This window comes from Solanum dulcamara, chromosome 8 (genome assembly GCF_947179165.1).
Source record: "Solanum dulcamara chromosome 8, daSolDulc1.2, whole genome shotgun sequence".
Taxonomy (NCBI): Eukaryota; Viridiplantae; Streptophyta; class Magnoliopsida; order Solanales; family Solanaceae; genus Solanum; species Solanum dulcamara.
In genome coordinates this window covers 70,118,390-70,134,835 of record NC_077244.1, presented here as the reverse complement: position 1 = coordinate 70,134,835, position 16,446 = coordinate 70,118,390, and the positions used below count along the sequence as shown (strand labels likewise).

At 35.5% G+C, this 16,446-nt stretch overlaps 3 protein-coding genes across 4 annotated transcripts; all 3 read left to right on the top strand.

Annotated features, from left to right (window-relative positions):
* Window positions 1-918: 918 nt before the first annotated feature.
* Window positions 919-7,401, top strand: LOC129899689 (calcium-dependent mitochondrial ATP-magnesium/phosphate carrier protein 2-like). 2 transcript variants are annotated; one of them, XM_055974716.1, is made up of 4 exons: window positions 919-1,749; window positions 5,766-6,568; window positions 6,663-6,753; window positions 6,861-7,401. In XM_055974716.1, exons 1-4 carry the CDS (start codon window positions 1,727-1,729, stop codon window positions 7,036-7,038), a joined length of 1,095 nt encoding a protein of 364 aa, XP_055830691.1. In that variant the 5' UTR covers window positions 919-1,726; the 3' UTR covers window positions 7,039-7,401. The 2 variants fall into 2 exon arrangements, with proteins under 2 accessions (XP_055830691.1, XP_055830690.1); XM_055974715.1 differs by having other exon boundaries at window positions 936-1,749; window positions 5,780-6,568.
* Window positions 7,402-7,994: 593 nt separating this feature from the next.
* On the top strand, window positions 7,995-9,988 carry LOC129901599 (40S ribosomal protein S27-2-like). The gene is made up of 5 exons (XM_055976837.1): window positions 7,995-8,094; window positions 9,100-9,144; window positions 9,233-9,343; window positions 9,420-9,448; window positions 9,531-9,988. Exons 2-5 carry the CDS (start codon window positions 9,142-9,144, stop codon window positions 9,676-9,678), a joined length of 291 nt encoding a protein of 96 aa, XP_055832812.1. The 5' UTR covers window positions 7,995-8,094; window positions 9,100-9,141; the 3' UTR covers window positions 9,679-9,988.
* A 3,138-nt stretch (window positions 9,989-13,126) lies between these two features.
* On the top strand, window positions 13,127-16,409 carry LOC129899467 (calnexin homolog). The gene is made up of 7 exons (XM_055974447.1): window positions 13,127-13,142; window positions 13,283-13,398; window positions 13,533-13,602; window positions 14,389-15,512; window positions 15,609-15,680; window positions 15,763-15,882; window positions 16,028-16,409. The coding sequence occupies exons 2-7, from the start codon at window positions 13,303-13,305 to the stop codon at window positions 16,163-16,165; spliced, it is 1,620 nt and encodes a 539-aa protein (XP_055830422.1). The 5' UTR covers window positions 13,127-13,142; window positions 13,283-13,302; the 3' UTR covers window positions 16,166-16,409.
* Window positions 16,410-16,446: the final 37 nt, after the last annotated feature.

Below are 16,446 nucleotides of genomic sequence, written 5' to 3'. Positions count from 1 at the left end.
AGAAATATATTTAGGGGTAGTTTGTTTCTAAACAAGGTTATACCACGATTATAACCAAAAGCAATATGCACCTTTTACATGGATAGAAAATCCCATTATTTTAGTAAAAAATTTATCGTAATTTTAGTTAATAAGTATAATTAAGTAATAGACAAATTTAAATCAAAACTTGAATAGAAAAATAAGTGAATATATTATACCCGCAAAAAAATTCATCTCAAAATTGATAAATTAATTTAATATTATGTGACTTACATTCATGCTATCTACATTCAATTGTTGTTCCGGAGGCACACCCAAACATGCTTGTTCAATGTGCTTCTTTCACAATATGCTATAATCTTTAAGACAACTCCAATAAATTAGTGAAGGCACATACAACTCAATTCGAACGTACAATTTTTTTTTTAAAAATAATTAAAATTTGACCATAAAAACTACAATAATTAATAATAAAGAATGAATTGTCACAACTACGTCGTCTTTATTTCACGTAAAAGCAATTAACACGTGGTATGCCATTTAACACCCTCCCATTGGTCCACGATTGCTGCGTTTACTTCACGAAACCAAAATTGGGCCTTTCACCTTTAGAATATTGATCTACTCTTTTTGTGGGAAATAAATATAATCAGCTTTTGTCAATTCAACTTTACGCCTAATTATTATTAAACTTTAATTTTCTTGGTAAAAATATTCGAAAAAAAGAACTTGTAAATCATCAGGGAGTCCAAAAGAAAAACATCATCAAGATTGCCTTCCACGCTCTTTGGAATGTTCTTGAAATAAGAGACTTTTCAATTACTACTATTTATCTTATTGACCAGTTTCTATGAAATTAATCATCTATTTTATTTTTTAAATTTGATTTAATAAAAAAAATAATAACATATTTATTTGAATTGAAGATCTATTGTACTACATGTGCTTATACACTATTTTGTTCAGACCCCATTTATAATATTATATTGAGTATGTTAATGTTCCTGCTGTTAATTAAAAAAAAATGCAATATAATAATTGTTTATTTGTCTTAAATCTTAAATTAATCACATAATAAATTAAGAAACTTCGATTTTGACCCGAAATAAATCGGGTCTATTCATCGGGTCTCTCTCAAAAAAGATCCTCCACAAATATTCTCTTCTTCTCCCCTCTTCCAATAACACATCTCATTTTTTTTTTTCCCCCACTGTAAGGAATCCTTTGTTCAAAGTAGCGTTAGATCTGTCAAGAAAAGATCCATAAAAAAATTCGATCGTTTTGCTTATGCTGTGAAGAAATCGGAAAATCAATTTTTTGGCATGTCAGTGGCTGGAGAGGCCGTAGAGCATGTGAATTTTCCAGCAATGGCAACAAAGGACCGGTCCGGATGTTGTAACCCGGTGAAGAAGGCCGGCCCGGTTTCCTTGGACCATGTGCTATCAGCTTTAGGTGAGACTAAGGAAGAGAGGGAGTCAAGAATCAGAAGCCTGTTCAGTTTTTTCGATTCTGACAATGCGGGGTACTTGGATTATGCGAAAATTGAAAAGGGTTTGTCTGCTATGCAAATTCCACCGGAGTATAAGTTTGCCAAAGAATTGTTGAACGGTTGTGATGCCAATAAGGATGGAAGGGTTGATTATCAGGAGTTCAGGAAATACATGGATGATAAGGAAATGGAGCTGTATAGGATTTTTCAGGCTATTGATGTCGAGCATAGTGGTTGCATCTTGCCAGAGGAACTATGGGATGCCCTTGTAAATGCTGGTACTTTACTGTTACTTATTCATTCTCTTAAAGCCCTTTACCTTTGTGGTTCCTAGATTAATGGTTTAAGTATGATATTGGCTTTTTGATCATTGGGAGAGTAAGTGGTGTGGATGTACAGTACAACTGTCTCTATTGTGGTTCATAAAAGGAATCTATCTTATTGAGAATTTGCACCATTTAGGTATCAGAACTAGTTTCATAAGTCCTGATTATTTGTTCAGATACATTTTTGTAAATTTGAACCTTAAATGGCTTTGCTATTCAAGTTGAGGTTAAGGGATCAGTCGCTAAACTGGACTTGTTGGAATTGTGTGCTTAAATGTCTGCTCTGTTGGGTGTTTGGAGCTGTGGAATGTCCTTTGTCTGATACTTCTTGTTGGGTCCAGAGATATCCACAGGAAGAATAACCACAGTTACATATTAGTATAAACAAATGAATGTAACCCAGATATTACGCCAAGGATCCTTCTGAATATTGTACTTGTTGCACCAACATTACTTTGTTAGAGAATTATGCACTAGATAGTATCAAGTATCACAAAGTCCTCGAGAGATTTACCACCCAAAAGAGGAAACTCTCCTTGTGTACCTGATGCACCAAACTTCCTTCCACCTAACTGTTCTGTGGAACTTTCTTTTATTGTAGTAAACTTTTCTTTCATTGTAGTAAACTTTTCTGCTAAGAGGCTTACTCTCGACATTTTCTCCGCAATCTCTGTGGCACATCCGAACATGTCTCCCATTAGTTGCACCACTGTATGCTGCTCACTCATTGAGAAGATATCTCAAGTCATGATACAGGTGTATAGGGATCTCATCACCTTCTATATATCATAACCTTACTCATGGTTAGGCATTCAGGGGTTATATCTTTCCTGTCCCCAACTCCACCTCACACTTTATTCTTAAATTTTCAAAACAGATACTATGAACAGTTCATGCATATGAATAGTTGTCCGTAAGTATGAATAGTGACATTATGGCTTAAAAACCCATATGTATAGACAGAATATATATGTATCTATTCTAAGCTTGCACGATACTTCAATCCTTATGCTCCAGTTGTTGAGGAATGGAGAGTAAAATTTTCATGATAAACTTGCATCTGAAAATAAAGTTATTTTCATAATAAATTTCTCATTTGATGATATTTTCCATGATCTGGATATTTAAGTATTTTTGTGGATGATTTTGAAGCTCTGCCTTCACAAGGTAGGGGTGGTCTGTGTACACACCACCCTCCCCAGACCCCACTTGTGGGATTACACTGTGTATTTTGTTGTATTCTGGAGCTTTGGAGATTGTGGCTCGATTCTTGGTATTTTGCTGAATTTGGCTCTGAACTGGTGGCTGAATTGTTGGAGGTCTCTTTACCAGGGAGAAGTAGTGATTGGTTGATACGAACTCAATCTTTTGAATTTTTTCTTTTTGAATAAAATTATTGAACTCTGATCTACTGGTCTTGGTTGGCATTTCTCAGTTTATTTATTTGTATTTTGATGAATAGAGTACTTTAATCTCAAAAGTGTAAAGGCTCCAGAAGGTTGCTATCACTGTTCTATAAAGTTACACGTATATGGAGTTTTACTAATTAATAAAATTCACTATGCCATTTACATCGTCTATATAAAAAGTTGTTTAAGCAACTATGCTTTAAAATCTGTACAACAATCAACAGGTGATTTCCCCTCATAGTAGCTCCTAGTTTATTACTTCCATAAGGACCACATAATGCATAGGAGAAATGTTTCTCAACATGCACCATATTTGAGTTTCGTTTCTGTGTGTGGTTGCTATCAGTGGCCGCCTCAATCTATTCTCCTCTACCTTGGATCTCTCCACTAGTCATATTTATCCAGTAGATACAAATTGTGAAGTCATAAGTTACTCGTGTTATGGCATTTTCTTTAACTTGTAATCACCAATTTCTCCCGAATGATGGTATTTAATGCCTTTAGTTTCGGAATTGATATCTTGGTGACGTATATGAGGGCAAGTTATCTGCATAGCATCGAGCAGATATGAGTATGTTTGACTCTTCATACCCTATCACTTGTTCATCCATATAACCCTTGTTAACCCCCCCTCCCCCCCCCTTTTTTTTCCATGGAAAAGTAGCCCTGCTTAGCTGACTTGTTACTTTGATAAACATGATTGCAGTTGAAACAAGGTAAAATGAGTGTGTGTTTAAAATCACTTCATAGCAAATTGATGCGTTATGCTACTTTAGTTGTTCAATGTTTGCTTTAATGAGCAAGATGTTAATGTTTTAGTTATTTGCAAGAATAGTATTATTATTATTATGACACACTGAGGTGCTCGCTTCTCTAAGCTAAGATGGCTTTTGATTTCTCTTCGATTTAGCTACTACTGTTTCACCACTTCTAGTTTGATTTTGAAGATGCTCTTACACTTTCTTTTTTGGTGCCTGTGACAAATAATTTTTCTAGTTCCTAATTTACTTTTTAGAATATTTCTTGTGGGACTTCTTCAATTCTTAGATTTGGAAGTATATGCAGAGTAAATTGTCAAGCCTTATACTGTGTTGTCAATATGTGGTAAATAAGTTGGCTGGTTGATGATGATATGACACAATAATTCACATTCTTATAGCTATATGATGCTTTAGATGTCCAAGATGTTCTCTACAAGTTACTCATAGTTGAGGAGAACTGTTCGTTACGTTGAAATTAGTTAACTGCTTCTTTCTTTCTTCTCTAGACAAAATTACGTTTAGATGAGTTTGAGTTTACAGTCATGTAATGCAGCTGGGGTTCAGCATAATCAGGTCAAGAGTTGGTGTTTTGATAGTTTTCTGGTTTGCTTTTTGAAGCAGCTTTTGTAAGCTTCAGGGAAATCACTTGTGTATGGATGGGTTTTTGGAAATAAAGAGTAAAACAACACAATTATCCTTTGCTCCATATCCATTCTGCTTCTTTTGAGTCTGTTTAACTCTAATACTTAATATTTCTCTGTTCTCCAATACTCGAGATTCCTTAACTCGCATGCTTATTTCGAACTGACTCACAAATCTCTAAACAAACTAACAGACACTTGATAAATATGGGACTACTGTCAGCGTACCACTAAAGATTGAACCGTATTTCCAACTGGTTGTTGTGCCTATAAGTATACTTTGCTTCCATTGTTTTTTTGAAAATAATGAAAGTACTTATTTAATTTTGTTTGTTGAAATGCATTTTGTGTTGTTTTAAAAACATAAGATTATTTACTAACCAAACAAGATGACCAAAAAAAATTTCAATGCAAACGGGGCTTTTGTTCAAGTTTAATCGGCCTTGAATATGTAGGGTAGAACAAAGTGTTGTCTTTGGGTATTATCACCACGTATGAGCTTCCCGATTAATTATGGGAAATTGTGAGATTTCTCGTGCAAGAAATAGGGTAAGGTGCCTGACAATTAAGTCCTTCAGATGGTGCTTTCCCACCATAGTTATATTTCTTCTTTTTGTCCATTTTTCTTTTTCTCCATTTTCCTTTATGTTACAGATTCAGAAATGTTGCTTTATGATAAATTAAGATAATTAGTTATGTGTATGGCACCGTTGTTATTTTTCCCTGCAAGTAATGTTAATTCTTTTCTAGAATCTAAATATGGGGACTTGGAAAATAATTGCATGTGCTTTCCTGGTTGCCTTGATAAATTTTGACACAAATTTCAGGGCTTTTCAGTTTATTCTGGCATCCCCATCAGTATTAAGTTCCTCTTCCCTCCTGGTCCATTTTTCTCTGTCTGCAGGAAAAGATCCTTTTTCAGTTTCATGCTTACTAGATAAAGATGCCAAAACAATGGCCCGTTAATGGGTTTGCTTAACAAATTGGATTACCCATTTATTATTTACATACTAATTTCTCCTCTGTTATCACTCAATTATTTTGCTATATGATTCCCATCTCTTGGAATCTAATTTTGTTTCTGGCTGGAAGAGTTTTCTATGCTCATTTCCTTTTCTTTTTTTTATTAGTTGTCTTCCTCTTATAAGCCAGGGCAGTTTCTTTCTTGCAGGAATAGAATTAGATGATGATGAACTTGCACGTTTTGTGGAACACGTGGACAAGGATAATAATGGAATTATCACTTTTGAGGAATGGAGGGATTTTCTTCTACTCTATCCACATGAGGCCACCATTGAGAATATTTATCAATACTTGGAGAGGGTATGTCTTGTAGATATTGGGGAGCAGGCAGTCATTCCGGAAGGCATCAGTAAGCACGTTCATGCATCCAAATACCTGATTGCAGGGGGAGTTGCTGGAGCTGCTTCTCGTACTGCCACAGCACCTCTTGATCGCCTTAAGGTCATTTTACAAGTGCAAACGACTCATGCTTCAATTGGTCCTGCAGTCAAAAGCATATGGAAGGAAGGTGGTTTATTGGGGTTTTTCCGTGGCAATGGGTTAAATGTCTTGAAGGTTGCACCTGAAAGTGCAATTAAATTTTACGCATATGAAACCTTGAAAAATGCTATTTGTCGTGCCAAGGGTGTTGAAGACCAGAGAGACATAGGAACTTCTGGGCGTCTTGTAGCTGGTGGAATGGCAGGTGCAATCGCACAAACTGCTATCTATCCCATGGATCTTGTTAAAACTCGGTTACAGACTCATTCATGTGAGAGTGGAAGCGTTCCTAGTCTGCGAAAGCTATCAAAAGATATTCTTATACAGGAGGGTCCTCGGGCATTTTATAGAGGATTGGTACCATCTCTACTTGGAATCATCCCTTATGCAGGCATTGATTTAGCTGCATATGAAACTTTAAAGGATTTGTCAAAGATGTACATTCTTCATGATAGTGGTACGGCTTTAACTTGTGCCTTCTCAACTGCTACTACCTATTTTCTCCTAGACAATTAAAAATAATCATCCTAAGAATTGTGCATGTAATGCAGAAGCTGGCCCTCTTGTGCAGCTGGGTTGTGGGACAATTTCAGGAGCCCTTGGAGCAACATGTGTTTATCCTTTGCAGGTTATTCGAACCAGGTAAATCTGCAGTTTGATTTTAGGATCCCCTACCTATTTGGATGGTGTAGCTTTCTGGTTTATCATATGATGTGTTGTTTTTTTACTCTAAATTGTATTCTTGCTAGAATGCAAGCTGATGCTGCATACAAAGGTATGTCTGATGTGTTCCGAAAAACAGTTCAGCGTGAAGGCTTCAGGGGATTCTACAAAGGACTTTTTCCTAATCTTTTAAAAGTTGTGCCAGCAGCAAGCATAACCTATCTCGTGTACGAATCAATGAAAAAGAGTCTAGATCTTGATTAGCTGACATAGAGTCAGCGACCGATTTAAGGTTCAAACGGCTGATGAAGAAGAAGATGATGATGATGATAATGTGACACTAAATAAGATAAATTTAGCTCATTGGTGATATGACTATTAAAATCATACACCTGATTTTTGACTCCCCATTGGATATCGGCAGGGGTTATAGTTATAGAGTTTTCTTCTGTAGATTCAACTGACAAATGACTACGTTGGCAATTGAGAATAGTCCTCCTTTACAATGTATGAGTTATAGGAATATCCTTTTTATACTTTTGCCAAGTAAATGCTAAATGTATACAGTGAGCTGCAGACCTCAAGGTTTTTGCTATATGGATTATATGCAAGTGAGGTTCAACTCTTTATGCTCTCTGCACTTACTTTATGTAGGCCTTGATGCCATTGAAACAATTGTAATAATAATGGTAATTGTAATTCCAGGAAAAGTAGAGTTCCATTATTATACATTTATACTTTGAAAAATACAGTGTTCCATAGTTCAATCAACGCATTAGTGCTGGTAAACTGTAGATGAACTATTTCTTTTTCTTTTTTTACTTGACATGTGCTTTATCTGGTGGGTTACGGGCAATCATTTTATTAGAGGTGTCTAATCTTTATGAACTGTTTTTCAATTGAAAAATTTAGAGTAAAGTTTCTAGTTTCATAAAATAGTGAATTACTCAATTCTCTTATATTTTTTGCGAAAACTAAAAATACTTTTTTTTCTAAACCTTTTTTTTTTCCAAATAAATAAATAATAATGATTCATCGTGCTTGTGTATGATGTATTGCAGTTTGGGATTGGACAGGACTTGCGTACGTTTATGGAATTCTTTTTGCTTATTTTTACTCGCTAAATAAATAAATTAATTGAGAAGATTTACTTACTATATTTAATTATTATTATTGGGCCGAAAATATTTCAGAGATTCTTTAGAGGCCCAATTGATGAAAGCTAGTATAAATTTAGCCTTTTCTACCACAGAAGAAGAGGCAAAACAGTTAAACAGGAATTGCAGAGCTTAGGTTTTTTTTTTCCGACTGAGTTTGGAGGTAACTCTCGTGTTCTGATCCTCTGTGTTTCTTTTTATTGTTCATGTTCGAGTTTGAAATGTTGTTTGTATTCATGTTGTTCTTATCGAGGAAAATTTGAAGTTTTTTTTTTTTTGGTGTTCTATCGGTGTTTGTTTATGCATGTCATCATAGTATACATATAGCATTACTTTTTCTTCATCTCTTTGAACGTTGCGTGATTATCAGAAATATGAATCTATCAGTATATTTGATATGAGTGCATATCAGAAACAGCCTCTCTACATGCTGCGTATATCTTACCTATCCCATACCCCAATTGTGTGAGAATTACACTGAGTATGTCGTCATTGTTTGTTGGATCTATCAGTGTATTGGTCATTGATCCCTAGTATAATCCAATATTTTTGGGAGGTAGTGGAGATCTCCATGTCAAGAGAAAGGATTATTGAAATCTTGGTCATGACCTAGCCAAATAAGGAGGCCATTTGTTATGATTTGCACAATGAACTTCTCACATTTCTTGAGCCTTCAAATGCAATTCTTCATTTTTATTTAGTTATAATGGTGTCTCCTAGGGTAGTGAAACCGTTAAAAGTAATTCCAAGCCTGTAATCCTATGAGGACTGAGTCAGCAGGTGCATACTCACTTGGGCATGCCTTTACATGCACAATTGAGTGTGCATGCCCATAGTGATGAGCTATTCACACCAGAAGAGTTATATATCCATTATGAGATGTGAATAATTCATAATTTAGTATTTAGGGGTGTCAAGTAGGCAAGGCGTTTCCATCTCATCATGGAATGGGCTAGAATATAGCTTAACAGTTGTAAAGGATTCACAGCTTATTCGGGCACACTTTTTGATTGATGAATGTTGCTTTGTCTTTCATTCTGTTTGGTTTCTAGAAGAGATGACTTGTTGATCCCGGTCCCCCTCTATTACCTATTGTAATTTCTTTTATGAATGAGTAAGTGGTACAAACTCTTAATTTTCTTAGTTTCTACTTTCTATTGGTCTACAGTAACTTGCAACATCCGTGATCTTACAAAAGCTCCAAGGCAAAATGGTGAGTGACCACTTGAAACTCTTTAAAATTTTGATATAGGGTTAGTTGGCAATTGTGGTTTCATGTTCTTTTCCTGTGGCTTTATCAGGGTATTCCAAAGATTTCAAATGACACTGACTTGCTTCACCCTCCTGCTGAGCTTGAGAAGCAAAAGCACAAGCTTAAGCGTTTGGTCCCGTCACCTGATTCTACTTTTCTGGTAATCTACTATCAATCATTGATATTTTGGATTTCCTATGATTCCTTGCTTGTGTAACGTTTATATACTGTTGCAGGATGTCAAATGCCAAGGCTGCTTCCAAATGTAAGTAATTGAAAATTAGTGGTTAATATCCTTGTTTTTACAAGTGTGTCCATTTACTAATAATTTTGTCAAACTCATACAGAACAACAATTTTCAGCCACTCGCAAACCGTGGTTACATGCCCCAATTGCCAGCAAGTGTTAAGCCAGCCAACTGGTGGGCGTGTAAAACTCACTGAAGGATGCTCTTTTAGGGTTAAAGAGAAGGCTATGAAGGTCTTGGGTCGATAATTGCTAGAGGGGGGGGGGGGGGTCTCGCTTTTGAGCTATGATATATTTTAAACTAGGTTTTTAAAGAATGACTTGTTCATGAGAACTTTTCCTTTGCTCAGTACTTCTTTGATGACGTTCTGATTATAATACTGTCCATCTTAGTACTCTTGCCGCCTTTTGAAGTAATTAATCTTCTACACCTTGCTCTTGATTTTATCCTTTTTTAAAGTACTCCATGTTTGAACATTCATGTGTTGGTTTTGATGTTTAATGCTAGAACTGCATCTTGTTCTGATTTAGCTGAAATGCATTGTTCTCAGTTCCATTGTGCGAACATGCTTTGAGTGTTTCTTGTAAGATTCAAACACGATGTTTATAACTTGTTGCTGGTGAAAGATTAAAGTGTGCCAAGAAAGTACCTAGAATCCATTAGGAACTTGAGCATAATTTTTCTTTATGCAATTGCTATATGTACTTATCTCAATTATGCACAACTTTATAGCATTTAGTGTTAACTGAAGAAGCATATAGATGAGAGTAATAAAATGAATTCTTGTTGATTGAAGTAGCTGAAAAACACATTCTAAATGACAGCATACACCACACAATAAGGCAACAAGAATCACTGTATAAAGAGAACTTAACCCAAAACAAGCATACATTACACAAAGTGAAGCTTCAAAGTCCAGCTCGGTGGAATGTATATGAAAAACGAGAACCCAAAACACAACAAAGAAAAAAAATCTGGAAGAAAGGCATAACCTTCCCTTTGCCTCTATGACTTTCCTGTGAGTCCTCGACATCCACTCAGATTAGATGCATTAAAGGGGTACTTGTGTTCATTGTCATCCTTGATTTTGTCATATTCTTCTTTCTCTTCTTTCTCCACATCTTTTATGTGTGTCTTAGCTTGAGATGATGGTTTCTTTTGGGTCTCAGAGTCTATATATTGATAGTAGAAGCCAAGACTTTCTCACCGTGATAAAGAAACAACAATTCTAGAAGGGTCCACTCTCCTAGCATTATTGAGTTTATATATTAAGTCCTCCTGCCTATCCACCACATGAAAGAAATGTATATTGTCTCTTTCAAACACAAATTTATGACATTTTACTTTGAGACAAGGAAATCTATTCACTCTCCATGTGGAGAAAAAGCAAAAGATTAAAGATGACACCATTTGGGATTTGGGGGGCTAAATTTAGCTAACAGGTGGAGAGAAGTGGAGTGTGCCTTCTCAAAAGGTGCAATTTAAAGGATAGATTAATGTGGAAAATGTTGGAGTGGAAAACAGTTGTAGCCAGTTAGCAACCTTCACAAAAGTAGAGTATTATAATATAAGTAGGTGTTTGACCATATGATATGAGATTTCATTTTCAAATAATACGATTGAAATCGAAGTTTGTTTATGAAATTTGTATTAAATTTAATTTTAAATTGAAATTATGATTTCCAAATTTTCTGAAAAGTAAGATGATTTTTTTAAAATGTAAAATTGACTAAGAAGTTTATATTTTTTTCAAAGAAAGAAAAAAAGACTCATCATTTCAAATTTTACAAAAAGAGACTCATGCTCAACGTGAAGAAATTGTATATAACATGTGAAATGATTATATTAAAGAATAACTAGTTACTACTACTAATTAGTGGATCTTTGTAAAATTATGTATATTTGAAAGTTTATAATATCATGTAATCACAAACATTTGTTTATGAAATGAACTTGGAGATATGTAATTTATTAATATGGCGCCTTAAAAAAAAATTATACCTTATTTATGGACTATAATTTACTCATTTGATAAGACTGTATAAAAATTGATTTAAAAAAAAATATTATTCACGAATTGTGAAACTTTTACTTCTATAAAAATAAATGTAATTTAAAAAATTCAAATTACATGTTCAAATAAAATTTCAACTTCAAATTAACGTTATTTCAAATCATTGATTTCAATCTCTAATTTCAAATCACGGCATATATATGCCTTTCTCTTTATAGATTGCAATCACTTTGCACCATCCACTTCTTTTACTTAACACTTTGAAACCTCAAATGGTTTGGGAGAATCTTATGGAGCCCCATACCACTATCAAATGGACGAAAATAGTAAATTTAATTTATTTGGATATGAAAATTAAAAGGTATCTTCACACATTCTTTATATTCGAGTATTATAAAAATTCGCATATCTAATAAAGTATTTTATGACTGTATAGAATAAAATTCAAACTGAATAAGTGAGCGAATAAGATGATACGTGGTGGAACGTGACTCAACATGAAGGAAGTCATTTTAGAAAAATCAGTAAAGAACGAGTTCAATACGAAATTATCTGAATCCGATGCTATGTTGAAAGTCCATTTAGCTCCAAAGACATGATGGTGAGTATGAAACATAGACCAAATTACAATTATTCAAACGTTCAACCCTTATGCATGATCCCGAGATCATAGCCAATTGTTATCCAATGATGATAATGAATATTTAATGAGTAATTAATAGACCTTACGAGCACGGGCAGAACTATACCTTAGTAAGAGTGGTAAGATGAACAACCTTCGTTGGATTTCTTTTTTGAGTATATATGTTAAATGTTGATATTTTTGGTTGTATACTAATTGTTGAACGTCTTTGACATAGTAAAGACAGATAGCTCAATAGTTAATAAGGTTGTTCAAAGTTGCCTTAGTGGCTTGATTTTGAGCCCAGACTTCTGTGTTTGGTTTAATTTTTTTTAGTTCCGTATTTTAACTTAAAAAAGAGAACAAAATATCAGTTTATTTTTTTAATTGTCTTAAAGTATGAACACTTTTGACGAAAATTTTGGTTCCGCCGGTGCTTACAAGGTCATATTTGTGGATCTTGTCCCTTGATGCTTAATTATAAATAGAGTATTACTTTTTTAGTTAGATTACATGTGAAATAATTTCATTCTTATCTTGAGCTACATATAACTCTCAAAGTTACTAAGCTCTCAAGTTCATAACATGTATTATTACACTTTCTGATGTCGTTGGCAACCAACTTGCTTGAAGCTCAGGCTAATCTACTTTATTATACTTTGATTAGTATTGCTTAATTATTTGTTTTTACTGTTTGTTTTTTACATGTTAATTCATTACATTCTAATCAATTAGTCAGTTCAAACTATGTATCCTTAAATCACGTGTACAAATTCAATTGAAGCCAAAGCCTTTTCCATGATTGTTAATTTTATAACTTTCGAAATAAATAAAAAGAATTAAATGTGTTGAGTTTCTGCATTAGGTCATGACGTCAATTTCTGATCAAATCATGTGACAATATGAGATAATAACTATCTCTACAATTATCATTTGCGAAAAATATATTTAATCTAAATACAATAGTTCACAGGCATTTTAAGTTATAAGCCCTCACGAAACTATCCCAGTCGTAGATCCAACTTCTCATGCGGGTGTTCCCCACGTGGCATATATTCATTGGTCCACTTCACGTGGTACGAAATACATTTGGATACCCGAACTCGACGCCACATTTATTTATACTCTCAACATCTCCTCCCCGCAAATTTCAGTCTGTTTCTTCTCTTCTTGATCTATACCAATTCAGATCTCTGCTATTTTTTTTTTCCTGCAGTGAGTATTCCATATTTGTCTATGGAAGAGCGGAATCGGAGGATGTGGACTCAATATGCATTGTTGTTATTGGCCGGTTGCTTCGTCTCTCAACTCTACGCCTCTTCGGATGATGTGGTAAGATGCATATCTCTAATTGCACTATTGTGTGTTCGTGTTTGTCTTTGCAATGGTGTGTTAACCTTATCATTTTAACGATAAATGTGATGTGTTGGCTGAGAATTGGTTGCTTCTTATTTTGCTGATGTTAGAAATTTTACGAGTCGTTCGATGCGGCATTTGATGGGCGTTGGATTGTATCTGAGAAAGAGGAGTTTAATGGTAAGCTTTTGCCTAGATCTGTTAAGTATTCCTTTGGAATTTGACAGATCATAATAGTTGAAAAGTTGATCTATTTAGGAAATGACGCCAAAGTTTAAAATTTGGATATTGAATTGTCGAAGATTAGGAAAAGAGTATACAAATGAAGCAGTCATCCTAAATGCAATATAAAATGAGATCGATTGAGTGTTCTCTTTTCCTTTTTTTTTATTTGGTTTAAAATTCTAGTGATAATTTTGAATTTCGACGGATGAATGCATTAAAGGATGGTGACGAGGTTCATTTATCCTTTTTATGTTCTTCTCTTTGACTGTTAATTCTTATACTACATTGGTATATGCTAGTTGTTCCTGCCAGAGGCTGTTTCCAAGGGCCCGACCACAAGGGTCTGTTGTACGCAGCCTTACCTTGCATTTCTACCATTATTCAAATTCATTATTTTTTTAAAAGTGTACTGTATATTTGGCTATTTGCCACCCCGCCAAATTGTGAACCTGGAGTTGAAATACTTTGTGTATACTGCAGAACTCTGTTTCCACTGACAAATATGGCTCAAAATCCATTTGTTTCTAAGCAATATAGAATTCCTTGCTTCTGTGTCATATTAGCCGGTCTTAGATATTTGTGCGATGTCTTTATGTCTATAGTGCTAACTCAATCTTTGATTCATAATAAAGTTCTCACTATCGAGCATGCCTTATATCAATGGTCTTTATTTCTACAATGCTGAGTCAATCTTTGATTGTAAAAAGTTATAAGTGTTCATATGGAGTTGAAATGTCTCAGGTGTGTGGAAACATTCCAAGAGTGAGGGACATGATGACCATGGGCTTCTTGTGAGTGAGAAGGCAAAGAAATATGCTATTGTCAAGGAGCTTGACAATGTTGTCAGCCTCAAAGATGGAACTGTGGTTCTTCAATATGAAGTTCGCCTCCAGGAAGGACTTGAATGTGGTGGTGCTTATCTTAAATACCTCCGCTCCCAGGAAGCAGGGTGGATTCCCAAGGAATTCAGCAATGAGTCTCCCTATACTATAATGTTTGGACCAGATAAATGTGGAGCCACCGACAAGATTCACTTCATCTTGAAACATAAGAATCCTAAGAGCGGGGAGTTCATTGAGCACCACCTTAAGTTTCCACCATCTGTACCTTCGGACAAATTAACCCATGTTTACACTGCTGTGTTGAAACCCGACAATGAGTTGTTAATCTTAGTTGATGGGGAACAGAAGAAGAAGGCTGACTTCCTCTCAGATTATGATTTCGAGCCACCTCTTATTCCAGCAGAGACCATTCCAGACCCAGATGATAAGAAGCCCGAGGACTGGGATGAGAGGGAAAAAATTCCAGATCCAGATGCTAAGAAACCAGATGATTGGGATGAGGATGCACCAATGGAAATTGAAGATGAGGATGCTGAGAAACCTGAAGGATGGTTGGATGATGAGCCTGAAGAGATTGACGATCCTGAGGCTACAAAGCCTGAAGATTGGGTTGACGAGGAAGATGGTGAATGGGAGGCTCCCAAAATTGACAACCCGAAGTGTGAAGAAGTCCCCGGGTGTGGGGAGTGGAAAAGACCAATGAAGAGCAATCCAGCGTACAATGGAAAATGGCATGCTCCGCTGATTGACAACCCCAATTACAAGGGTGTTTGGAAGCCAAGAGATATTCCAAATCCCAACTACTTCAAACTCGACAGACCCAATTTCGAGCCTATTGCAGCAATTGGCATTGAAATCTGGACAATGCAAGATGGTATATTATTTGACAATATCATGATAGCAACTGATGAGAAAGTTGCAGAATCATACAGGAAGACTGCATGGAAGCCCAAGTTTGACATAGAGAAAGAGAAACAAAAGGCTGAGGAAGCAGCAAGCTCTGGTGGGCTTAAAGGATTCCAGGTAATTGTTTACACTTTCTTCAAGTTACATCCATTGTTCTTGTTTTTTCTTTTAATTACATCACTTGATCTGAGATTTATTTGGAACACTTTGCAGAAAATGGTACTTGATCTCCTCTACAAGGTGGCTGACATTCCCTTCTTGGGCAAACATAAGTCCAAAGTATTGGTGAGTGAATGACCCAGTGTTTTGACGTTGCATGGTGGTCTTTTTTTTTTTTTTGTGACTAATACATAGACTTGTCTTAAAGGATCTTCTTGAGAAGGCCGAGAAACAGCCCAATCTCACAGTTGGTGTTGTCATTTCAATCATAATTATCATTTTCACAGTTTTCTTGAAGCTCATCTTTGGTGGGAAGCAGCAGCAACTAGTAAGTTTGAACTCAGCCTCAGCACCTCCCAACCCCCGCCCCAAAACACACACACACACACACACCAAAGAAATAGGAAACGAATGAAACTTCTTTCGTGTCTGTTGGGTATGTTTGATAAAAGAACCACTTCTTGCTTGTGCAGGCAAAAGCTACTAGAAAGGCTAAGAAAATTGATGGCGCCGAGGCATCAAGTTCAAACAGCGAAGGAGCCACGGAGAAGAAAGAAGGCCAGAATGAGGATGCCGCTGCGCCTCGTAGGAGGACTAGACGTGAAAATTAGGGATGGTGAAAGAGAGACTATTGACTGCTAGAAGGACGTAGATATTTGAGTTAGGTGTTATGTTCCTCTTTTGTTTCCCTTTATTAGTGTTTTACTTCTTACTCCTTCTTGCCTAATGGCCAGGCGAGCAAACATTTCGCCAATTTTGAGATTTTTCCTCTTAACAATCAAAATGTATGACAATGTAGATTTAGACAGATCCATATAATTTAGGTATTCTTCCATGGTTCTTGAATTAAAAGATTATTGATCGAGTTGCTTATATAAGCTGCTGCTGTGGA

Coding starts and splice junctions, on each gene's coding strand:
- LOC129901599 (XM_055976837.1), top strand. Junction 9,344..9,419: donor CACCTGATTCTACTTTTCTG/GTAATCTACTAT, acceptor ATACTGTTGCAG/GATGTCAAATGCCAAGGCTG. Junction 9,449..9,530: donor TGCCAAGGCTGCTTCCAAAT/GTAAGTAATTGA, acceptor AAACTCATACAG/AACAACAATTTTCAGCCACT.
- LOC129899689 (XM_055974715.1), top strand. CDS start 1,305: ATGTCAGTGGCTGGAGAGGCCGTAGAGCATGTGAATTTTCCAGCAATG. Junction 1,750..5,779: donor GGATGCCCTTGTAAATGCTG/GTACTTTACTGT, acceptor TCTTTCTTGCAG/GAATAGAATTAGATGATGAT. Junction 6,754..6,860: donor TTGCAGGTTATTCGAACCAG/GTAAATCTGCAG, acceptor TATTCTTGCTAG/AATGCAAGCTGATGCTGCAT.
- LOC129899467 (XM_055974447.1), top strand. CDS start 13,303: ATGGAAGAGCGGAATCGGAGGATGTGGACTCAATATGCATTGTTGTTA. Junction 13,399..13,532: donor ACGCCTCTTCGGATGATGTG/GTAAGATGCATA, acceptor TGCTGATGTTAG/AAATTTTACGAGTCGTTCGA. Junction 15,883..16,027: donor GTGGGAAGCAGCAGCAACTA/GTAAGTTTGAAC, acceptor TTGCTTGTGCAG/GCAAAAGCTACTAGAAAGGC.